Below are 23,772 nucleotides of genomic sequence, written 5' to 3'. Positions count from 1 at the left end.
GAAGACCTGCGCATCGTCGAGTGTCAATGAGGCGCCGGAGAGACTGCAGCGGGAGGGGAAAACGAACGCGCTCGAAGGCAGTGGAGCATGCCCGCGGGTGGGTTGCTGCGAAGATGGGTTTCTTCGACATGGTGTTTGTGGCAGTGGCAGGCTATTGGTGGTGGAAAGGCAGCAGCCGGCGGGCGAATATATATGGTCGCGGACCGGGATGCAGCGGGCAAATCAGGGGAGCAGGCCAGTAACGATGCCCGAATCGAGTGATGAAAACCAAGCAGTCGTAAGGGGCGCAAGCGGCGCAGGTGGAAGTGTGGATATGCGGAATGCGCTAGGGTGCTAGTCGTCCGGTGGCATGGCACGGCAGGCGCCCGCCCATGCGCCCTGCCTTATACCCCGCCGGCGGGTCGCGATGCGCGCGTTGGCGTTGCAGTCATCAGATGCGCCAGATAGGGCTGCATTGGGCACATGCCAGCGGTTGTGGAGAGCGAGGCTATTCCCACGCTGGCGCATTGCGTGATTGCTTGATCGCGGGTGATCTCACAGCGCCGTTGGCTGCTGCCCGTGGCCCCAGGCTCCCGCACTGCAGACGATATCCGCCGCCGGCTCCAGGTGCCAGTGCCACAGTGCCAGGGGCGCCTACCTAGGTTTCCTGGCCTCCACACGTCACTGGCTCCGCCCGGGCCAAGGGCAGCCGCGGCCCCACGCCCAGCCCGGTTCATGCCTCGCCCGAGATGCTGCAGCTCACCACCATGCGACAACCAACGCCAATGATACGTCCGGCCCTGTCTCCTATCCCACTTATCTCGCGCACCTCTAGTCCGCTTCCGTTTGCCCTTCTGCGCGCCACCTCAGCTGCAGAGCCCAGAAGCTCCCCCGCCCACTTATGTCTGAGCTGACCTGCACCCATGGCACCGTTCGCCAGGCCACCAGCCCACCGGCCACTCAGAAGCTCGCCATTCGAAAACTCGCCTACGATGAACCTTCGAGGCCGTTCGCTGAACACTGCTTCGGAGCACAGCAGCCGTAGCAACGCCGCCGCCGTTGAGAGCGGGGCACGCTCAACGTCGTGCAACCATACATACATGATGCTGCACAGCCAGCGGAAACTCGAGGCCGGAAGATAGGCTTGCATAGAGGGATTAACAGCGGGCCTTGACACCCTCGCTCCCGCCCTGCGCACCCGCAAGTGCGTGCACCGGCAAGTCCCCAGATTTGACGACGTGGAAAACTCTGATGGCGGCCTTCACCCAAACAAGCCAGGCCCGGCGGCGCAGCTAGGCATTTGTTACGGCAGTTGTTACGAGACCGATACAACATGGCCCGCGTCAGTCCTGATTGAGCCTGGCAGTGGCGTTGTGTGTGGAGTGTGTCGATGTGTTCTGCACAGATCCCGCCTAAAGCGACCGTGCCGCGGAAAAAAAAAATTGGAAAAATCCACACTGTTGATTGGAGGGACCATGTCGCGGAAGCATGGCGGACAAAAGCAAACAAGACAGCATCTGCAAACGGGTCTGCGTCACAAACGGCCACGGAAACAGGGCACCTGAGGATCTCCAGCGGCGGGCTCATCCGACGGGGGTGTCGTCTGACGATCGGCGTCCCGCACGCTTCTTTTTGGGAGGGCGTACGTGACATCCTCATAGCCGACGGCCTGGCTCTTGCCAGGAACGAAGGGAAGTGCATGTCCAACTCCAGAATCATGTCGTTGCCATTGCGTTGGATAGGCAGTTGATGCCGAGATCAAAGGGCTACGATCATCAGATTTCTCCACTAACCGCTCACTGTGACGTCTGGACCCTTATCCTGACTCCGTAGCCCCATGAAAACCACGCGTGCAGACTCGCGAATGTTGCTCCGGCACCCCTGTTTGGAGCCACACCGGTAAAGTATCACAGTAGGTACGGAGGGGCAGGTGTCGGTACACCTGCCTTCTGCATGTTCAATTGCCTTTCCCTATCGGCTCAGTGCGGAGATGCCGCACCAGAGCCAAGGTCGCCAGACCGGCCTTGATGCAGATGCCGCGTTTCGTCTTCCCCTCTGTCGTCACTCGACATGTTCAGCAGCGTCCTACCGTATTGACTGCACTGGCTATGAGCCTCTTCCCCATCAACCGACCTGCACCGCTCGAGTCTATTGCTAGACGAGGTGAGGTGCTTACTTTGAGTATTTCCATGGTTTAATTCCAGGCCCGGCCATGTTCTTGCAAAGTGGCATGGCTTTCATCAACAGGACGATATGGTGGAACATTTCCCGCAAAGTTGATAGCGGGTTGGCTGCGGCATTGGAAAGAACCCACCGTCCGGGCTCTGCAAACAGTAACAGCTTCACAGCACCTTCCAACCATTCATTAGTGGTGCCATTGTGGTGCGCCGCACTCACCATCTACTGCGCAGCCGATGTCGGCTAGTCTGGTATACAAGACTCAGCCTGCTGAAGGGTGACAAGACGGAATTGAATCCACAGCGGGCCCATCTGAAAGGATGCGAGAACATCTATGTTGTTGGAACCCACTGCACTAGCCTCATTAAAGGTGGAGCTCGCTGTGCCCTTCATCAACCGGCTGGAACGGCAACATGTCTGCCTGGCTTCCATTCATGTTATTCTCCCAGTACCATAGACTGAATCTCACTCCCCGCTACCGTGCAATTATTGCCTCGAGAATTAATTAGAAGCCCATTGTAGGCTAGATCATAATGTGACGTTTGTGTCTCCTCTGGAGAACCCTCATCGATTGCGCTCGCGATGTTGAGGATTGGTGCGGGGTAGCTGGGTTGGGGCGGCATTTGGGAACGGAGGGCTTTGCACCGAGCCCTTACCTGCGTCGCTTGATCACACAGGCAAGGGGAAGCACATGCAGTGGACTACTCCCTATATCGTATAGAAGGCCAAGTAAAGCCTGTCCAAGGAGTACTAGAAGCAATGCGGTAAAGACTATCAACGGCTTTGATGCCTGAGGCACACCGGAAATACGCCGGCTAGAGCTGCTGTTCGCTTGCTGCAAGTTTTTCTTCCAGCTCGCTTCCTCGTCGAGAAATCCAACCTCAACACTCCCGCCCGCCACACTGAAAGCCGCGTTGTTGTTTGCGCGCTGTCGTTAGCCGGAATCCACATCCCGCCAGCTCGGTGCCTTTCGCATCGGATGTTCCGCGTACATGTAGCGCGAATCCGGCTGCAGTGAGGTCGGCCGTTGACTGCTAACAGACAGGTCGGATCGCACGTTTGGTGCTTGCACAAGGTACGTCTATATTTTTGTCTTTCGTTTCTCAACCCAGCTTTTTCATGATGTTCAAAACTTTATGCATAGTTCAACCGACGGCCTCGCGCCAATGGAGAAACACACTTACCATCTTTCACCTTTGTCTGATACTACTCACCTATACCCTATTCTTGCAAGCATGGTCCTTGTGGCAACGCGCTGACCCGCTTGTAGTTTTCTGTAGCACCACTCCAAACGATGTGATGTGTTCTCGACTGGCCCTCCTTCGCCTTTCAGAAACACTGCATTCCCGCGACGACCTTGTTAGATAAGCAATATACCCAAGAACATACGCGTCAGGTGGTTATTTGGATGGCATCAATTTAGACCGGTATCTCGGTATCACGCCAAATAGAGGGAACTGGATGCGTTGCCAGCTTGTATATACTGTACGTTGAAGTGCTTATCACTTCGTGGTGACGGAGCTCGAAAAAATCAATTTTTCAGCCTCAAACTTTTCCTGATAAGCCTCCAATTTGTAGCCTCTAGCCGTACAACTTCGCCTGCTGTGAGATCCTTCGTATCCATCAGTCCGTCTTGTCATGGTCAACGTTCTTCCGTCTGTGAAGCACGATCGCGACCGCGTCTAGATCAACAGTCACTCGTGCTTGTCGGGGAGCGGTCGGGAGAATCATCCAACAAGCGTTTAGATGACTGTAGCGCATTCCCAAGCGGCCGGTGTAGGGCAGGCGCTCAGACGGAAAGGGCGCGAGATCAAGTGCCCGTCGAAGACTTGCTGCTTGTTTTGTCCTACGATAGTGGCGCCTTAGGGTGTTCCTATGGATGGATGGCTGCAGGATAAGCTGGTCATGCTGGGAGTATGGATTTCCTGGTGACGGAGCAACCAGTCTGACACTCGGTACGACTGATTCCCCGGCTTGGTGGTGGGTGATGGTCAAGAGCTGGCGTCGTCGGAGATGTGCCGCATTGTGGGGTGTACGGTCGGGGATCGGTGGGATACAGAAGCCGTATCAAGACCCAAGCCCGGACAGCTGGGAGGGCGTAAGGCTGAGGGAGCTGGCGCCATTGAGAGCGATCGTCCGGGGGGTGCATTGCATGCTGCCGGGGAGGCGCGCGGGAGATCGGCGGCCGGCATTGCGCAGGCATCACGCCGATCCAAAACGCGCTTGCCCAGCACGCCATTCTCCCGCACTCTGTCGACTTGCAACGCTGCTCTCCACTTGTGCCACACTTGATCGCACTCATTGGCATCTCAGAGCCTCAGGGGCTCCATGATCGACGCTGCCGTTACGCCGTTTTCTGTTGCCGTAAGCTGCAGCGTCGAGCACCCCTCGCTCTTCCCTGGCGCTGGCCAACCTCACCCGGAGCATCGACCTCCCCTTTCAGCACGGCGAGTCGCCGAACCCCCTACACCTCAGCTTCCGAAGTGGCAGCGAGACGATCTCCTCGCGCTCTCTAAGCTAGCCCAGCATTTTCGGTCTTCCAGAGCCGAGGCAATGGCTTTGTTACTCGCTGCGTTCCTCACAGGGACTCTGCTCGATGAATTTGCGCTCATGCGGTCAGAGAACCCGCGCCTCTTCCTTGCCGGATGCTCACTCGAAAGTGAAGACATGGCTGGTAGCTAAGGTCTTTGTTCCTTGGCTGCTGTTTGCAGGTATCCGTCCTCGGATGCACCCGTACATTCCGATCAAAGGCATCTCAAGCCTGGCCACGAGGAGCTCCCTCTCAAAGTCCACTAACCCCCCAACGCACAAGTTTGAGTCACCCAAGCACATAAACAACGCCGGTCTAGCAGCTTAACATGGATCCATTTAACCGACTCCTCGTATCCATCATTACGGACCTGATGTTCATGACAATATCTTTGTGGAGCTCTACGAGCACCGAGGGCCAGTCATTGAGTTTGTGTTGCAAGGCACTCATCCTCTTAGCCATAACACACTATATTATAGGCTTCTTTCCGTCCGGAATTATATGCCGGCCCCTCGCATTCGACTTCCCCGCCGTGGCTCCGCCTCAATGGAACCCTGTGTTCCCAAACAGTCAGTGGCTGCTCTCTTTCCTGATCAAGGTGCTGACAGGCTGCAGTGTGAGCATTATCAAGTAGTTACGGAAGCCGCTGTGCAAGCTATTCAAGGGAGGGACGGAATGGCCACTAGAACATGTAGCAGAGGGAAGCAAGGGGCTTCGCCGCCGAAACAGGCAGGGGCTAGTTCCGCGGAGGGCTCTCCGTGGCTTGAACTCCGCACCACCTACACGATGCCCCGGCTTTACAAATCGAGGCGCCGTACCTTTGCTTGGTAATTTTGCAACACGTCTTGCTCAAAGCCACCGCATGCGCAGCACCCAGCTATTCCGCAACAACGTTTCTGGCTGTGGAAATGGTACCCGAAAGCGCTATCACGGACGCTAAACTCCCCCAATTCGGCAGCAACAAAGGACTTGGCACTGAGATTTCGTCACTTCGACTCACCTCACATGAAGCGCCCACCGTCCGCTGAGCTCTGCTCATTCTTTCTCCTTAGGCAACCTTCGGCCGCGCAGAACTCAATTCAACAGCGCCGCCGTCCTCCTCCCTCATGTCACCCAGCTTCTCCAAAGAAATCTTGCGCCAGCGTGCTTGCTGGATCCGCGATGACCTTGACCCGCGCATTTCCCGCGATGGACCCGAATGCATGCAGCCGGATGACGTGCTTACATTACATGAACTCTTCCTTGGTCTCCAGAACGTCGATCTCTCCATCTCGGTACTCCGATATTCGCGCATACACGTTGCTGTGCTGGAAGTATCTGGAAAGGCAACGCGGTGGCCAAAGAGGCTGGCCGAGGAGTGCGACAAGGTCATTGACTTGTGGACGAAAAAGTACGGCAAATTGAGCGATATTCGGCCCAGGCTGTTCAATCCGGATGGACGGCTTTATGGCGTCTGTACGGGAAGAGAGCTTACTCGTGATGTGAGCTCCTTCTTTCAGCTCTCCGAGGCTGCTACAGAAATACTAATGAGGCTACAGGCTCTTGTGAAATTCTGGTCGCAGCAAGATCCCAGCTACATGAGTCCAGACAGAGCTATGCAACATGGCTCCCTTGGATTCAAGGCTGGAGAGTAAGTCAATGATGCGTTTTTCACGGCGCCGACTTCCAATAGAAACTGACAGTTTACAGCTGGTGGATCAACGGCACTTTTGCCTTTCACGCCGGCGTCATAGACCTCAACTGTACGGACGGCGGTATCTGCGCGAATAAGCACGGTGCCTACGCAGTTGTTATGAAGGATAATGACGAACTGTACACCGAGTCTCCGGACAAATTCAAGTATCGTTGCAAGCCGAACGACCCGGGCCGGTTTCGGATGACTTCTGCCGACTTCAAATCAAGGTATCCCATCAGAGTTCTCAGATCTCACACCCTGAATTCTCTTTGGGCGCCGAGGACCGGGATTCGATACGAAGGCCTGTACGTTTCATAGCTTCGGTGACAGCTGTGTGGAGGTCACTGACGAACACAGGCACAGAACCACGGGATGGACCATCAAGCCTGCCGACCCAGCGGAAAACGGCGGCTCAAACCTCGTTTGGGAAATCGGTCTGGAACGCGACTACACCCTCGAAGACGAAGACGCACAAATATCGTCTTTGAAGCATCCTACAGCCGAAGAAACAGATGATTATATGGAGTACAAGAGGTATAGAAAGGAGATGCTCCATAAAGTCCGCGAGAGAATCCTGACCGGTATCCCCGCCAAAATCCCCAGCTCTTCGCCAGCTCCACCTGCCATCCCCGAGAAGCCAGCTATTGAAATCCAGTCACCACCGATGTCACCGAAGACGGAAATGCCCGTCTTCGTAGGCGATTATTGCCTTATGCGGGAGCTAGTGCTTCCAGGGTCTCCAGAAAGCCCACCGGTGACGCGCACCTCCTTCTTCCAACCACCACCTTCGCTGCGCGCACAGACTGTCAAACCACAACGCGAGACACAGCCACAAACGCGCAGCCTCACCGTTCCGCAGAACCTTCGCAAGTCCCGCTCGAACCTCAGCGCCGATGCCCGGGCGCAGAAACCACAGGGTGAAAAGAAGTCCGCCACGCCGTCCCAAAAGATACCAGACAGCAGTGCCAAATCAAGCGTCAAAGACTTCGCTCGAGCGCCGCCCGGCAGCCGTGATTCCAAAAACAGCATCGCCAGGTCTTTTACGCGAATCTTCTCGGACGGGGCCATCGACAACGACATTCCGGAATCGCCCTTCGGTTCCGTCCTCGCCGGGTATGACAACGGCGAACCCTCTTCGTACCCTTTCGATCAACCTCCGCCCATCCCATCGCTACCTCCTTCGGCAACCACTTCAGCGTCCGCCTCGGTGGGCGGCAGCACTCCGCCATCGGAAAAAGGTAGCAGCAACAACAAAAACCCCATCCTTCGCCAAGTCCACTGGGGAACAATCGCCGATGCCAACAATGTCTCAGCCAGGCAGCATCCGTCGCTATCCACCAACAAACCGAAACAGGGGAAGCCGCGCCACCGCCAACGCCGTGACCGCGCCGTGTACGAGGCCTTCGACCGGCAGGCTGAGAGCGCAGACCCGCGGCTGCTACTGGCCGCGCTCGACGAGGTCTGGGACGAGTGCGCGGAGCCCGAGTACCCGGACATGGTGCTCGAGGAGCCGGCCGTGTACGAGAGCAGTTCGGGGTACTCGGGCGGATTCGGCAGCGACGGTGGTGGCATCGGTATCGGTAGTGGGTCACTGGCGCAGAGGAGCAGGAGCGACGATTACATGCTGAGGATCCCGCCGGGCGGTGTCGACGTCGAGAGGTTCATCGCGCAGCAAGCGGCCGGCGGAGATGGCAGCGCCGCTCTTGCCGATCCGGGCGCGAGGAGAAGCTGGCACAGCGGGGACGAGTCTGGAGGCGCCGCCTCGTCCTCTGCGCACGAGATTGGTAGCATGCTGAGGGAAATGGCGGAGAGCAGCGCGACGAGCCCCGAGAATACGGCGAGGCTCCAGTCTCAGCGCTTGTCGAGCGGTAGCACCACCACCAGTGCGAGCAGCAGTGCTGGCGGCAGCGGTAGCGCGAGCGCGAGCGCGAGCATCGGAGCTAGCGGGGGCGCCGCATGGGTGGCACCGGATAACAGGAGGAGGAGAAGCAGTTTGGGTGCGTTCGATTCACGCATGCCTAGCTGGACGCCGGAAGATGCGGGTGGCATGGCGGCGCTGAGCAGACGCCTGAGGAGGCCGACAATCGTCCGGTTCTCGGGCAGGTTCAAGAGGCAGAGCTTGGAGGAGACGGTTGACGAGGTGGTGGATGAGGGGATTTCTGTGGAGGAGGTGGTGGGAAAGGGGAGCCCTGGGTTGAAGAAGGGGAAGGAGAGGCAGGGTAGGCCGGATGCAGTGTCGACGGAGGTCATGAGTGGTGGGTTTGGAGATGAGCCGTTGTGAGTTATTGCACAGAGCTGAGTGGTACGACAGGTCGGAGGTCAACTTTTTTTTTGGGGGGTTTCATCAGCACTTCATATCCTTATAGCTTTACGGAATTGAACTGGGACTAGAGCACTTACTTTGGATATTGATAATCACTGTGTACACCTTCCAATACCAACGAGAATTAACTTCGGCAAGGGCTCGCGGCCGGGTTATTGTTCAGCTCTTGATCATACAACATGTTCATTTCGTTAAGCACGCTGGCTATGTTCAGGGTTTCTATGAAGTCTAACGATGCATTAATCTATTGACTAGGATCAAGCTCTGGAAACAAAAATGATAACTGAGGCCATGGACCCGGCTGTATCGCACGCACCCCACAGCGCGGTTCTCTGGGTCAGAATAGTTGGACGAGAACAGGTTGCGTTCCAACACTCTAGACATGAAGCCCTTGAGCCAAGTAGGCATGTTCCGACTGATAAATTACGAGTTCGCCGCTGGACAAGTTCCGGCGCGCCCGTACTCAAAGATCGTCGGAAATTTTTTCTTGTCTCTTACACAATAGTGTATCCAGCTCAAGATCTTCAAATTGAGGACTGAAGACCGAGCGAGGCACGAGACAACTGCGGCTCAAGAGACCGCTCTCAACTAGAAGGATTGCTACGAGGCGCTTGCGGCACGTCGTAGAGGTAGGAGGCGCCGGCGGAGAGCGGGCCAGGAAAGGCCTTCATCACCTGTAGCAGCTCGAGACATGGAAACTTTTTTCGAAGCTTGGAATCCAAGATATCAAGAGACCAGTTCGTCTGGTATCCCCTGATTTGGTTCAGGCTGAGCCTCCGAAGCTTTGGAAATATCGCCTCCGTCTCCCAGTCAATGTCGAGCACCGTAAACTCTCCGAGGATGTGACAGCACTCCAAGTCCGGACAAGACTCTCCAAAAACGGAAACAGCGGCAGCGGCCAACCAGCTGGACTCCGGCGTCAAGAACAGGCCAACCTCCTGGAGACACTGAAGAGACGATGCAGCCTGCCGGAGATGATACACGGCAAAGTCCTCTGCGACCATGCCTGGTTGGATTTCAAGACAAAACTTCCGCAGACTTCGGCAGTTTCGGGCAAATTCTGCAAAAGCAGCCCCTGAAAGGGTTACTGGAGTTTGAATCTCCAGATTACCATCACGTGGTTGGGAACGGCGTTCAATTTTCAGAGTCTCAAGCTTGGTGCTTGTGGCCAGGCGAGAGAGTATCGGAGCCAAAGGTTCAGATGTGATGGCCTCACAACGGACTAAGTTGATTTGAAGCGTCCTCAGTTCAGGGAGGAAGGCACTGATGGCATACAGTGAGTTGTAATCAGCTTTGATGTCAAGCAACTCCAGTGCTTGGAACGGATCAGCAACGGCGAAGCTGTGTGGAGCGTGGAGCCTAAACTGCGGAGCGCGTAGGTTCCGAACCACAGATCGCTCGGCGAGGTAAGTAACAAGATCTTCAGAAACTCCATTCTGGGTGAGGGAGTCCACCATGTGGATCCGGATATCTGAGAGAGTCGAACGCTGGCTCATGAAGAGATCCAGTAGCCTTTCCGGGACAAGATGGTGCGAGGGTCCGATATACTTAAACGTCTCGAGTTGCTGGCACCGCACCTGTAGCACGCGATCAGCGTGCAAAGGGACGAGAAACCGACCCAGGGCAGTTGAATCGTTGGGCTTGGCCCTTGCAGGCAATGGGCTGACCGACAGTGAAAAAACAACAGGTCCGAAATCAAAAGAAAAACAGCGCACTTACTATAATGGCCTGAATGGCATATTCAGTGGCCCGCGAGAGGCACCGATGGGAGCAGTTCACGGCGACAGAGTGAAGCTTGGGTGTCAAGATGGGTGGGATATGGTGCAGCGTCGCGTCATAATGAAACATCAACTCCACCTCCCTCAGACGCGGTAGCTCCAAATCCGTAAGGCAGGCGGTGGCTGAAGGCGAATGCGGATCCAGTGTGACTCTCAGCGTCCGGATTTTCCTTGCGTAGTACTGCCGACGTTCGGCCTTGACGCATGCGAGGGGCTCAAGGGTAGAGAGCTCGACCCAGACCATGTCAGTCACCTCGTCGGCCCACAGCTTGTTCACCGAGGCATATCGGGACAGCGGTGCAACACTGGCCCTGCCAAGAAGCTGGTGGTCCTTGGATTGGTGCAGGATGTTAGCAACGACATGGGCAATCCCGAGAGCTCTCGACGAGGCAGGCTCCATGACGGCAGTCGCAGAATCAAGGAGGGAAGTACGAGGGCGGAGAACACATGCCGGACGGTGGCGAGGCGTGTGCGGCGCAGTCGACGAGGACGCGGAGTTGAAGAGGTTTTGTCGAACCGAGCGCGAGGCGCGTCGCCCATGTGGTGTGGGCCACGACTCGCTTGCCAACAAGTGCTTGCCGCCTAGCCGTCTAGTCGCCTAGCCCTATCCGCTTCCATCTGTCTTGGCACCACAGCTCCCCATCGTGAATCCTGCATCTAAGTCGAATGCGAGTCGAGAACCATTTCCTGCAAGGCTCGTTCCCGAAATTTGGAATTCGCCAAAGAACACGGAAGCAAATCCACAAATGCGGCACAAGGGAAAGAAAAATGCCTAGTGTGAAAGTGAAAGATTCTATTCAATTGGCACTTCACCCGAAAATTATACGAAAGGGATCGTCATGTACCCCAATGTTTGAAACAATAAACCAAGAATAATCGAAGAATTCGATTCGATCCGTCAAGCCCCTGGGGAAAAAAGCACCGAGTATATCTACAAGAATGAGAAGAGAGGAAGCCCTGGCGCTGACGCCTAAAGCCCCTTACGTGGGAATACTAAGAATAAGAGCGTTCCAAAGCCTAAGAATTGCCCCAGTCATCTGTGCAAATCCTTCGACCTTTTGCGATCCAAACGGCGGTTGACAGCGCCCAGCACAACTTTCAGGATGCCTTCAGCCGTCAACTCCGCATCATCATGGCCTGTGAATGGCACAGTGTCAACGATATCCCTAAGATCGTCCTCGCCGGACAGCTCAGCCAGTTCGTCATCCAGCTGCTTCAAATGCTCCTTCGCGCCAGGCTCGCGGCCAACCTGGAAGAACTGGATGCCCACTTGCCAGGCGGGAGCGTCACACTTGTCCAGTTTCTTCGCGGCGTTGATAATGACACTTTCAACATCGTCGCTGGGCTCGCCATCGGTGATGACGATGATGTTCAGCGGCTTCGTGTTGTCCGGATCAACAGCGACGCGCTGTAGGTAGGGCTTGAGGATCTGGTTGAGGCGCTGGCCGGTGGGAGTGCCACCCTGCGGGCGCACGGTGGTGAAGATCTCAGTGACGGTGGATGGCAGGGTGACGTTGTGGTGGTAAGGGTTATCCGGGTGGTTAAGGAAGAAAATGTCGATTCCATCGGAATCGTGCGCCGTGCAAATGGGTGTGATGGTCTCCAGCGCCTTGCCTGTCTCGCGCCACGACCGGCCCGCCATGCTGCCCGAGTCATCGATTAGGAAGACGGTGTCGAACGAGCTGAGGAAGGCGTAGCGGTCGTCGGCCGGAGCCGCCGCGGATACGGCTGCGCTGGGAATCACAGGGGCGGTGGCGGTAGTGGTGTTGCCGCCTTGCGGCGTTGCCGAATAAGCGGGTGGCGGCTCCGTAGCCGGGGTTGTGAAGGCGTTCATTCCCGGACGGTCTGGGATTACGGTCAGCTGTCGTATTCGGTGGAGAGAGGATTTGCCCTAAGATACACACCTGGTCGCCTGGTCGGCGCTGCAGTCTGGGAGTGGGGGTTGTCGTTTCTTTGGCTGTCCGGCACGGCGGACTTGAAGCTCCTCACCCGCGAAGGTGATGCGTCCTTTGCGCTTCTTCGCGAGAGCCTATGTTTTAGGCTGCCAAGAATGGATTCTCTACGCTCCATAGTAGATGATCGGCGCACGGGACGTGGTGTTTGCGAGCAGTTGGCGTGGAGAAAGTTTAGAGCGGCAGGGCTGGTCATACTGCGGAGCTTTAAATAAGCGGAAGGCACACGGGGGCAAACGGATGGCGGCAGGTGCGTAGGTATGATTTGATATTATGGGTGAATGAGAGAATGCGCAGCAGTTGCAAACCCGCTGGTTCCGTGGTCGGGTAGCGTGAACCAAGCAAACATACCACCGCAGGTCTTTATACCCATCACCTGGCCTGGTGTTGTTGAACGACAAGTCTGCCTCAGATACGCCTGAGGTGGCGGTCCTTAGGGGATGCGGCACTTCAAAATCGCCGCATGCAGGTCCAATACATCAGCACAGGCCTCCCGTCGAGCGCGTAGTCGATTGTGGGTGGGGTCGTTCCTTTGCGTGGTGGTTGCAAAGCGCTCGTGCAGCCTTTCACTGCCCCGCCCTTGGGCGGCTGCCTTTGGGCTTTGGGGGCTGTGCGCACCACTGTCCTTGTTCGATGCGCCTAAGGCAGACTTGTAAGACAAGAACCACTGACTGCGCCCCCAACGCTTTCAGCCACTCATTTCTTCCGAACTTCGCCCCATCCTTCCAATACGCTCATCTAAGCAAGTGGATCTTGATGTCTTTCACGTTCGGAAGAATGTGCCGACGGCTTGTTGGCTCAGCCCTATGGCGAACCCATGTAAGGTAAGAGTCTATTCCTCTAAGCCATCATGACACCCTTCTAAAACGCTGTTGAGAGAGACAAGGAAAGGAAAAAATGGCGAGTCTGCCTGCAGCTGCTTCGCAAGGCAGCAAAAGCGACTCACCGCCGCCTCTTTTATGTACTCTTCCGATCCACCGCCCACGTCCCAAACGGCCTTACAGCCAGATTATCAGCCCCAGACCAGTCACGCTCCGCAGCCATGAACATGTCCCGGATCGCGGCATGATGCCGCAGGTATTTCTCCTTCGTGTGCGGCTCTCTAGGGCCAGGCCGCGGACCAGCAGAGCGGATGCTCCACAGCACCGGTCGCTTGGCCTGTGACCAGGCATATTCCGTTCTACGCTCCCGCCAGCACTCGCCACAAATTCCGCAGTCATACTGAGTGGCGTTGCTACCAAGGCAGCCTTGTATGAAATCTAGTAGAGGGATGATCTTGGTCCGTAGGCCGCAGTGAGAGTGGTTGTTATCGATCTGGTACGAGGGACATTGGCGAAAAGATTCCATCAACCGGGAAATGTCGCCCTCGTAATCGGCTGTCGTGTCGGAGCCACATATGGCCGAGTCAAGACGCAACGTACCAATGCGAGTGAAAAAGCGAATCATCTCTCCAAGCTGATACACATCGCATTGGGCCGACGAGTCATAACCAAGCCTGCACTGTCGTTGACCTGAAGTATACAGCTTGACGAAATGGGCTTGGAGTGAATTCAGGGTGGCCAAAATGCACTGGCGACGGTAAAGGAGCTCGTCTGTAATGCGTAAGCAGATTGAAAATGCGGAAAAGAAAAGGAGTATGATCCAGAGCCTTGGAAACAGCCGTGAGCCTTCCATGAGCGCGCCTGAGATTGACCCTTGTCGAGAGATTTCGTACCTTCAATACCGGCCGGGACATCCCACCATAGCGCGCCCCCAGACTCCTCGATGGCATCATTGTTCCACCGCTCGGAGCCGCCCAGTATCAACCGTTTGCTGTACAGCTTGACCCACGGTGGGTAGTCCAAAAGCGTACCAATCAAGAGCTTTTGCCGCACGCGCTCCTCTGGTAAGCTTGCGGCAGGCTTTCCTTTTGTCTTGGCGTCCATCATCTGCAAGTATTTCCTCCGATGTACAAACTGCGAAAATGTGGCAAGGGCGTCGAAACGGTCGGCGACAATTGTGAGGTTGGCCATGTTCGTGACAGGCGGGGCATCTTTTCCGTTCCCGAGCGACTGATCGTGGAGAGCGCGAAGGAAGTCGGCGGTGATCAGCTTGATGGTGCTGACCTTGGAGATTCTTCCGATGTCCACGATGGTCACTTCGGGGAGCTCGTCAACAGGCACGTCTGCCATGGTCGAGTAATGCTTGCGGAGACGCTCATGCTGAACGGCCACGCTGGCAGCCTCGCTGAAGCTACCACTGAGAAGCTTCTCAAAATATGAAGAGGCTGCACGGAGGCGACCAGACTCAACGCGGTACAAGAATCCTTCTTGGTCGTCGTCCTCCTTTACTCGCAGAAGCAAGTCACCGCAGTCTGAAACTACCATGGGCCCTGCCTCGGATTGTGCATCCTCCTTGTTGCTCACAACCGGGGGAGCGGGCGAGGCAGCAGGCGTGCCAAAGAGAGACTCGCGGGTCATTACGAAAGGCGTGGATGAGCTGGGGGCACTAGTAGAGTAAGTTCGGAGAGCGTTGGTCTAGACAATTAGGCGACTCAGGGATACGGCCAGTTCATCGTGGAAAGCCCAGCGAAACTCCAGCGAAAGGCAGAATGGTGTCTTGGTGCAGACCGGCGAGAAACGGCTCACGTCACCGTCGGACGGGGGCGGTGTGACTGGTTGTAACGGCGAAATCCCGGCCCGTAGTGTAAAGGCGATACCTAAGGCTGATAAGGCACACTTCTCTGTCTGCCCCGCATCACCCTACCTACTGCCCACAGCCTCAACACCACGTGCTTCCCGGTGCTTATGCTGAGCCACAGCTTTGGTCTGGCAACCGAAAGATCGGTTGTCCGAGAAGGTAAGGCACACCACGCTGATGCACGGCTTAGCACGTGCTTGCATGTCGTGAACGTATACATCAAACAGCTCGGTTGTTGCTCTTTCACGACGGAGCAGCCACCAAGACTCATAAAGACATTAACATTACCCACAAATCCAATCCCGACCCAGAACACAGAAAATCGAGGAGTTAGTGTTGGCGGAGATCGGCAGTGAGCACCGACAGTCGGGAGTGCGACGAGATTCTATACGACTCGCGCGTTTCATGCTCGTGGAGTTCTCGCACATTCGTTGACGCTGGTACTCCGTTTCCACCAGCCACCGTCTTATCGAATATGGCGTCGTCTCGGACGCCGGGCTCGCTTTCGCGCTCCCACTGCGAACTTGCCTTCTTCTTCAAGAAGGGTACATGGCCGCCCTGCTCTACATGGCGCATGATGATGAACGTCACCATCACGAAGAGCCAGTAGAGGTTGTACGAAATGACAGATCCGTACGTGGCCGAGTTCTGCCAGCCCAGGATGCTGTTGAAGATACCCCAGCCGCCGCCCCCATTGATCTCCGGGTTGCAGCAGTTCACATGCCACACGCTCTGCCGGATGTCGTATGAGCCAGGGCCCGATCCAGTCTCAGCTGCGTCTCCGCCGGTAAGCTGGCTCCACTGAAAGAAGTCAACACGAAGCGTCCGAATCCAGTCGGGGCAGAGCTTGCTTACGCGGTGCATCTCGAGACTCCACACGGCCTTGGAAAACAGGCCAGCCGCGACCAAATACAGGAAGCAGGTAGAGATGATTAGGAAGATTTGCAGCGATGCGAAGTCGCCTCCTCTGTGTGGCCGTGTGAGCATGCTTACGCGGACGTGGAGGCGACGGACTCACTTGTAGATGAGGTAGCCGATTACGATGCCTGCAGCCAAGCCGGCGAAGACGGCCAGTGGGAAGCTCTCGGCCGGCATGCCGAGACTGACGCCGCCAATGAACACGACCGCCTCGAGTCCTTCGCGCAGAACAGTGACGAATGGGAGCAGGAACATGGCGTACTTCTCGGCCCAGAGCTTCACGCGGCCCTTGTTCACTGTTCTGATGCTCTCCTTGGCTGCGAGGGCTTTCGCAAGCTTCAAGCGCCACTTGTCCTGCAGTTTGGAGACTCGGAGGAGGGCTGCGCCCAGGACAGTAATGATGACGGCGGCAATCAGGCTGAAGATGCCTTCCCACAGATCTTCGGTCTTGGAGAAATAGTCGCGGCCGACGCCGTAGAAAGCGCCAATGAAACCGCCGCCAATGATGAGGCAGATAAACAGGCCGGCAGCAACTCCCCCCCATACCTGTGTCCTGATCAGTCCGGGCCCAATGGCACGCGACGGCGATGCGACTCACCTGCTTGACCAAACGCTTGTAGGTGAGTGGGTCGTGCTCATGGCCCAGTGTCTGTTTGATGAACGACAGCAGGACGGAGACGATGATGCTCGTCTCGAGGCATTCGCGCATGCAAATGAAGAAGACTGCGGGAGGTCAGCGGACACAGCTTCGCCTCCAGCGGCAGACTAACCGGGCACGGCGAAGACATTGACCATGGTGGCTACACGGCGAGGTCGAGGGAAGTGCGGATCAGATAGCGATTATCTGAGCGGGATGAAAAGATGAGGCGGCCCTTAAAGCGTTCCGCGCGATTGAGACAACATGCCGCAAGGGTCAGGCCAGTTGCGGCGGCCTGTGCATTAGTGGCTGCGTCTGTTAGCTACACCTCCGCCCGGGCGCCCCTCCCCCAACCTTGAGCCTGGTCTTTGCTTGCTTCACCGCACGCCCGCGATCAGCAGACCCGCAGTATGGATGCAGTCCCATTCCCATTCCTGCACGATTGGCAGCCGCGCAATTTGGCTTCGTCCACGCCCGACCAGCATGCTGGCACCAGGACCAGGACCAGGACCAGGACCAGCCGCGCACACGAAGCTTTGCGGACGCCGGATGCCGGAGCCGTATCACACCAGGGCTTGGCCTCGCCACCAGCCGCCGCCTGCGTTTGTTTTGCCCCGGCTGGAATCGACATTCTTCAGGCCGAGGGCGCTCTTTAGGCCCCGCTAACCCACCACACCGCCGCCCGCGTCCGCCTGGCCCGCCTCAATGCTGCCTATCTCATAGGCCGATTGCGCACTGCGGCATTAGTCCATCAAGCTTCGCCCGTCCTTCTGGGCAGCTTGGCTTGCCCGGACCCTGCCTGGATCGTCTGGCACCACCTCAGCCGCGGCATCGCCCGCCGTCGTGCAATCCAGAATCAGATGCATCGCCGCTATCAAATCTAATCGATCAATCACCGCGCGTCCCAGCCATCTCTCTACCCTCGATCCCCACCACGCTCCTCCCTCTCCCAGCCGGTGCTTGCATCAGGGCGTTCATAGCGCGTCTGCCCCGCTCCTGCCATCGCATCTCACTGTATATGAGGGGTAATCGCGAGCAACGCTCCCGCCCCATCCCGCAGCCATGGCCCGCTCTTTGTTCCTCCTGCTTGCCGCCGCCCTGTGCACCAACGCTGCCACAGTCACCCATGATTTCAACGTGACCTGGGTTACCGCCAATCCCGATGGAGCCTATCGTCGCTCCACCATTGGCATCAACGGCCAGTGGCCCCCGCCTGCCATCGACGTTACCAAGGGCGACCGTGTCATCGTCAACGTCAACAACCAGCTCGAGACCGAAAGCACCAGCTTGCATTTTCATGGCATCTACATGAACGGCTCCAACCACATGGACGGCCCGACCGGTGTCACTCAATGCGAAATCCCCCCGGGCAGCTCCTTCACTTACAATTTTACCGTATGACTCTGCCTTCAGCTAGTCGGGAGGCCTAACTGACCGCCCTTGTAGGTTGACCAGCCCGGGACCTACTGGTAGGTAGTTGTCAACCCCCAGTAGTTACGGCACTGACCTGGCTCAGGTATCACTCTCACAATCGTGGGCAGTATCCTGACGGACTTCGCGGTCCCTTTATTGTCAGAGACCCCGATAGTCCCTTCAAGGACGACTACGACGAGGAGGTCGTTTTGACCTTCTCCGACTGGTACCATGACCGCATGCCGACACTTCTGAAAAGCTTCATTAGTGTCACCAATCCGACCGGAGCCGAGCCTGTTCCTAATGCAGCGTTGATGAATGATACCCAGGACCTCATCTTCCACATGATTCCGGGAAAGCGGTACATGTTCCGCCTGCTCAACATTGGAGCTTTTGCCGCCCAGTACGTGTGGTTCGAGGGTCACACAATGAGTGTCGTCGAAGTCGATGGCATTTACACAGAGCCTGCAGAGGCTGAGAGACTCTACATCACTGCCGCCCAGCGCTACAGCGTAATCATCTCTGCTAAGAATGAGACTAATTCTAACTATGCCTTCGTTGGAAGCATGGACGAGGTAGGAGCTGCGACGCTGTTGACGTATACCGTCACTAACTGGATGTAGGACCTTTTTGATACTGTCCCCTCGACACTCAACAACAATGTGACGGGATGGCTCGTCTACGATGACAGGAATGCTAACCTTCCGCCTCTGCAGATTGATGACTACGATGCTTTTGATGACTTCTCCCTCGTGCCGCAAGACGGTTTGGCATTGTACGATCATGTAGACCATTCCATTACGCTGGATATGAAGATGGACAACCTTGAAGATGGCGCAAACTAGTAAGTGCACCCGGACCTTCAAAGGAACGAGTACTCACAAATTCAGCGCCTTCTTCAATGATGTGACGTACGTGGAGCCGAAGGTCCCCACTCTCTACACTGTTTTGTCCACTGGGGACAACGCGACAGATCCTGTCATCTACGGTAGTAATACAAACGCCTTCATCTTGGACAAGGATGAGGTCGTCGAGATTGTTCTCAACAACAATGACCCCGGCAAGCACCCCTTCCATCTACACGGTCATGCATTCCAAGCTGTCGTTCGATCCCAAGAAGAAGCCGGCTCCTACGTTGGAAACGAGACATTCCCCTCGAAACCTATGCGTCGCGATACCATCCTCGTCCGTCCCAACGGCAACATTGTACTGAGGTTCAAAGCCGACAATCCTGGCGTTTGGCTTTTCCACTGTCACATCGAATGGTAAGTCGCCCTCACTCATGCACGCTGCGTTTACTGATCGGCTCTCCTTCCGAACACAGGCACGTCGCTTCAGGTCTCATCGCCACGATGATCTCAGCCCCACTCGACCTGCAGTCCTCACTCAGCAACAACATTCCCGCTGACCACTGGCGTGCATGTTCCGCCGCCGGCACACCCACCGCGGGCAACGCCGCCGGTAACACCGTTGACTATCTCGATCTGTCAGGCGAGAACAAGAGCCCTGGCCCGATCCACTCCGGCTTCACAGCGAGAGGAATCGTCGCGTTGGTTTTCAGCTGCATCTCGGCCGTTCTGGGAATGGCGGCCATCGCCTGGTACGGCATGGCGCCACTGATGTCGCCGAGTGAGAGACGCCAGCAGCAGCAACAGCAACAGCAACAGCAACAGCAACAGGGACAGGAACAGCAGCAGCAGCAGCAGCAGCAGCAGGGTCGTTCAGTGCAGGTAGGCATCATGCCACCGGCGGTTGCCGCGAAGCGTCAGCGAAGACAGTTGAGTCGATCGGATCTGGAGGCAGAGATGCTTGGAGAGAACGACAAGGTGACGATGGTGGAGCAGCGGCGAACCAGCCGCGGCTCGTCAAACATGCTGGATCCTACGAGGAGGGCCAGTCCCGGGATGGGGCAGATGTTAGACTCGCGGACGGGTAGCCGTGCCGGGTCGGGGCATGTGCTCCATTCGAGGTCGGGCAGTCGGGGGTCGTCGACCATGCTGGAGATTTCAAGGAGGAATAGCCGTGGGAGTGAGATGATGCTTTCATGAGGCTAAGGTGTAGCGGGAGTGAAGTAAAACTTTTCATTCAGCCTTGTGCAGGAAGATGGAGGGGTGTCAGTGGGACGACAGACTGTAAGAGTCATTGCGGTAATTATTGTATAACAGTATCATTGCATATTGTCACGAGTAACTCTTAAATACTAGTTAACGCATGTTCTAGCGTTCATGTAATAAGGATTGCGGAGTAAGGCTCGATAAAGTAGAGGATCATTGGAACGCTTGACGGAGACACTCGTCGCACACAACGCCGGCCTCGACTTAATGAGTTGATCCTTCATCGGACCCGCAGTAAAAGTCAATGCTTCTGCCATTGCTCAGGCCACGACGGCCGACCGACCCATCTCTGCTGCTCGAACAATGCGAGAATTAACTTTTCGGCAGAGGGTCTGGACAAGGAGTTCTCGTCACATCGACTCTTGTTCAGCCGCTGAGCAAGACGGAGACAAAGTGCATTATGATGCCCTCGAACCCATGCTCAGACCGCGAAAGGAAACGGCCCAGCGACACGGTTCATCCGGTGCATGCACGTAAGACTCACTCCCGGCCCGATGCAGGACGCATCCTGGGCGGCAACGACATCACAGAAGGTGAGAAAATATTTGAGCCTTCTGAGCCCCACCGAGGACGCGACGCTCTTTTTATGCAGGCTTGAATCCAGTTCCCGGACACAGGTGTGAGTTTTAAAAGTACAATTTGCGTCCAGATACTGGATTCAGCTGCTTAGGTAAGTGTAAGGCAGGTGCGGGTGAGCTCATTCATTCTAGAACCCGCTGTGGCATGACGCAGCGCCCAGACACGCCACGATCCTTGTCGGCGGCGGGGTTTATTTTTCTTCTTCTCACGCCCCCAGATGGCTTGCAGGATGATGAGGAGCCCGTCACTCGGATCGTAGAATGATACGATCGGCCCTTACTACGGCCAGAAGGAGAAAACTTCTTGCCAAATAAGTGCGATATCGCAGGGGACCGGGAAAAAAGCCCGTTTAGCCACAAACACCACCGTTTTGAATTGGAAACATTTCATCTCCATCGCATTTCGAGCCCTTGTCTCCCTCTCAAGCCCTACCTGCGGTATCTCTCCTCTCATCACATTGCCATTACGGGGAAGCAATGAAGGAATCCGCAGGAGACGAGAAGGCTGCCGCCGCGGCCGCAGCACCCGCTTCCGCAGTCGCCACCCCTCCTCGTGGTGATGAACACAATGCCCGCCGCATCAGCGACGGCAATCAGCAACAGCAGGGTCAAGATCGGTACTACGGTCACGGCGCCGCACCGCGTGCATTCATCTCGTCGCTCCCTGGCGGGAGAGCATGCGGGCCATCACATGGTCCGCACGCGGCGACTTCCGGTGCAGCAGCAGCAACAGCAGCTGGAACGCAACCGATGGCGGCAGCCTTCGATAAAGACAAGGATGTCGCGCTGACGGTGGTCGGGGAGCGGGCGCAGGAATACGATGCGCGGGTCGAAGCGCGGGTGCTGCGCAAGATCGATTGGTTCCTGATGCCGACGATGATTATAGGTACGTTTTCGACGAATTGAAGAAGAAAAGGCAAAGTATCCCTGGGTACACCCCAGTGGCATCGTCATCCAATTAGGGGCAGAAGCGTGCTCGCCCGTTTACACTTTTGTGCTCCACATCCGACCATTCCTCAACACGAAACCGTGCAGATCGTATTGCCCGATTCTGCTAGCCAGATAGACGTTGTGTATCTGCGTTAACGTCTGGCGTCACCGTCACTACTGACTCGTTGCCCCGCACATCCCTCGTTGCGACCCTATGTCATGCATCTAGGAGCAACCCCGCTAACGCTCCTATAAGGCTACGGTCTCGTCTACTATGACAAAGCCATCCTCGGATCGGCCGCCCTGCTGGGCATGTCTAAAACCCTCGAGTTGACCGTCACCCACCCGGCAACGACCGCCGGCCAGCCGGCCACGACGGACTCGACGCGGCTCAGCTGGGCGACGTCGCTCTTCTACTTCGGGATGCTCGGGGGGCTCTACCCCCTCACCTTCCTGCTGCAACGGCTGCCGCAGCAGAACCGCACGCTGGGCGCCATCGTCATGCTCTGGGGCGCCGTGTGCATGAGCACGGCGGGGGTGACGACCCACCGCGGCCTCTATGCGCAGCGCTTCGTGCTCGGCTTCCTCGAGTCGGTCGTGCCGACGGGCTTCACCTGCATCGTGTCGTCCTTCTATGCGCAGCGCGAGCAGGCGCTGCGGCAGAGCGTGTGGTTCGCGTCAACCGGCCTCTTCACCATCGTCGGCGCCGCGCTCAACTACGGCTTCGGGACCATCGACGACGCGAACACGCCGCTGGAGCGCTGGCAGTACCTCTACCTCGCCGCGGGCGCCGCCACCATCCTCTTCGGCGCCTGGTGCTGGGCCCTCGTCCCCGACTCGCCCGCCACCGCGTGGTTCCTGCGCAGTGGCGAAGAGCGGCGGGTGGCCGTCGAGCGGCTGCGGCGCGGCGCGACGGGCACGCGCTGCACGACGGTCAAGGGCCGCCAGGTCATCGAGGCGCTGCTGCGCGACGTCAAGACGCCGCTCGTCTTCGTCATGATGGCCGCCGCCTACACCGTCAACGGCGCCGTGTCCGGCTTCGGCCCCCTGATCGTCAGCACTTTCGGCTACACCCCGCTCGAAGCCATCCTGCTGCAGTTCCCGCTCGGCGGTGTCTGCCTTGTTACCATCTTGCTGTCCGGCTGGTTGTCGTCCCGCCTTCCGAATGCCCGCCTTGTCTTGCTCGTGCTCAACTGCCTGCCCGTCATGGCCGGCTGCGCCATCATCTGGCGCTCCGCCTGGACGCACCGCGCTGCCGCCCCCGTCGCCGGATACTCCATCATCGGCACCTTCGGCGCCGTCGTCAGCCTTGTCATTACGATCGCCATGTCCAACGTCGCGGGCGCCACCAAGAAGAGTACCGTCGCCGCCGCCGTCTTCGTCGCCTACTGCGTCGGCAATATCGTCGGCCCCCAGCTCGTCAAGAGCCAGACCAAGGATAGGCATTATCCCGAGCTGTGGTTGGGCTTGATCATCTGGTAAGTTGTGATGTGACGCCTTCGCCTTCCCTCTCTCTTCGACCCACCGCCCCCCTAACTCCAATCTTGATCTGAGCCCACTTACTCTTCGAGTGCTGACGCGATGGGGATGACCATAGTTACTGCATAGTCATAGTAGCGGCCGCGGTTCTGTACACCGTTTTGCGCCGAGAAAACAGGTGGCGAGATGCACAAGCAATCGACGAAGAAGAAAGGGATAAGCTTGCTTTTAAAGATCTGACAGACAAGGAAAACCTTTATTTTAGGTATGTGCTGTGAGGAGAGGGAAGAAACACTAGAGATAAGGAAAAGGAGCGGAAGTAGAGGGGAAAGAGTTCCTCGGCGATGGGTGCGAGAGAGAGGAAAAATAAAGTTGATCCAAATACACCGATGACGGTATCTATCCAGCGGTCATGAGAATGTTTGTTGCCAGCCTGAATCTCCGCACAAACTGCCACGCTTTCCGCCCTGTGGTATCTCACGCCTTTAGACACCTTTGAAACGCTATCCCTTTTGCCAAAACCAAAGCAGGCATACTCCTGTATCAGACAAACCTCCATTCCCCAACCGCAGCAATGCAAAGAAATCAGTTATCTGAAAGACGGGAACG

The 23,772-nt window shown here is 56.8% G+C and overlaps 5 protein-coding genes across 5 annotated transcripts; 3 read left to right on the top strand and 2 right to left on the bottom strand.

The window, feature by feature from the left end:
* Positions 1–5,793: 5,793 nt before the first annotated feature.
* On the top strand, positions 5,794–8,643 carry SLS55_005297 (uncharacterized protein; the record flags this gene model as incomplete). The annotated part of the gene is made up of 3 exons (XM_066776747.1): positions 5,794–6,317; positions 6,377–6,667; positions 6,726–8,643. The coding sequence occupies 3 exons, from the start codon at positions 5,794–5,796 to the stop codon at positions 8,641–8,643; spliced, it is 2,733 nt and encodes a 910-aa protein (XP_066632589.1).
* Positions 8,644–9,897: 1,254 nt separating this feature from the next.
* Positions 9,898–10,863, bottom strand: SLS55_005296 (uncharacterized protein; the record flags this gene model as incomplete). Its single annotated transcript, XM_066776746.1, has 3 exons — positions 9,898–9,907; positions 9,961–10,262; positions 10,405–10,863. The coding sequence occupies 3 exons, from the start codon at positions 10,861–10,863 to the stop codon at positions 9,898–9,900; spliced, it is 771 nt and encodes a 256-aa protein (XP_066632588.1).
* Positions 10,864–11,496: 633 nt separating this feature from the next.
* SLS55_005295 (uncharacterized protein) lies at positions 11,497–16,807 on the bottom strand (the record flags this gene model as incomplete). Its single annotated transcript, XM_066776745.1, has 10 exons — positions 11,497–12,308; positions 12,368–12,392; positions 12,439–12,492; positions 13,418–14,007; positions 14,109–14,893; positions 15,459–15,895; positions 15,950–16,061; positions 16,113–16,558; positions 16,611–16,735; positions 16,783–16,807. 10 exons carry the CDS (start codon positions 16,805–16,807, stop codon positions 11,497–11,499), a joined length of 3,411 nt encoding a protein of 1,136 aa, XP_066632587.1.
* Positions 16,808–17,711: 904 nt separating this feature from the next.
* On the top strand, positions 17,712–20,310 carry SLS55_005294 (uncharacterized protein; the record flags this gene model as incomplete). Its single annotated transcript, XM_066776744.1, has 7 exons — positions 17,712–18,044; positions 18,096–18,118; positions 18,166–18,637; positions 18,686–18,827; positions 18,931–19,327; positions 19,453–19,977; positions 20,283–20,310. The coding sequence occupies 7 exons, from the start codon at positions 17,712–17,714 to the stop codon at positions 20,308–20,310; spliced, it is 1,920 nt and encodes a 639-aa protein (XP_066632586.1).
* A 921-nt stretch (positions 20,311–21,231) lies between these two features.
* Positions 21,232–23,166, top strand: SLS55_005293 (uncharacterized protein; the record flags this gene model as incomplete). Its single annotated transcript, XM_066776743.1, has 2 exons — positions 21,232–21,640; positions 21,941–23,166. 2 exons carry the CDS (start codon positions 21,232–21,234, stop codon positions 23,164–23,166), a joined length of 1,635 nt encoding a protein of 544 aa, XP_066632585.1.
* Between the last annotated feature and the right edge of the window lie 606 nt (positions 23,167–23,772).

This window comes from Diplodia seriata (assembly GCF_021436955.1).
Source record: "Diplodia seriata strain FDS-637 chromosome Unknown scaffold_5, whole genome shotgun sequence".
NCBI classification, from domain to species: Eukaryota; Fungi; Ascomycota; class Dothideomycetes; order Botryosphaeriales; family Botryosphaeriaceae; genus Diplodia; species Diplodia seriata.
The sequence above is the reverse complement of the archived record's forward strand: the minus strand, read 5'-3'. Positions and strand labels throughout refer to the sequence as shown.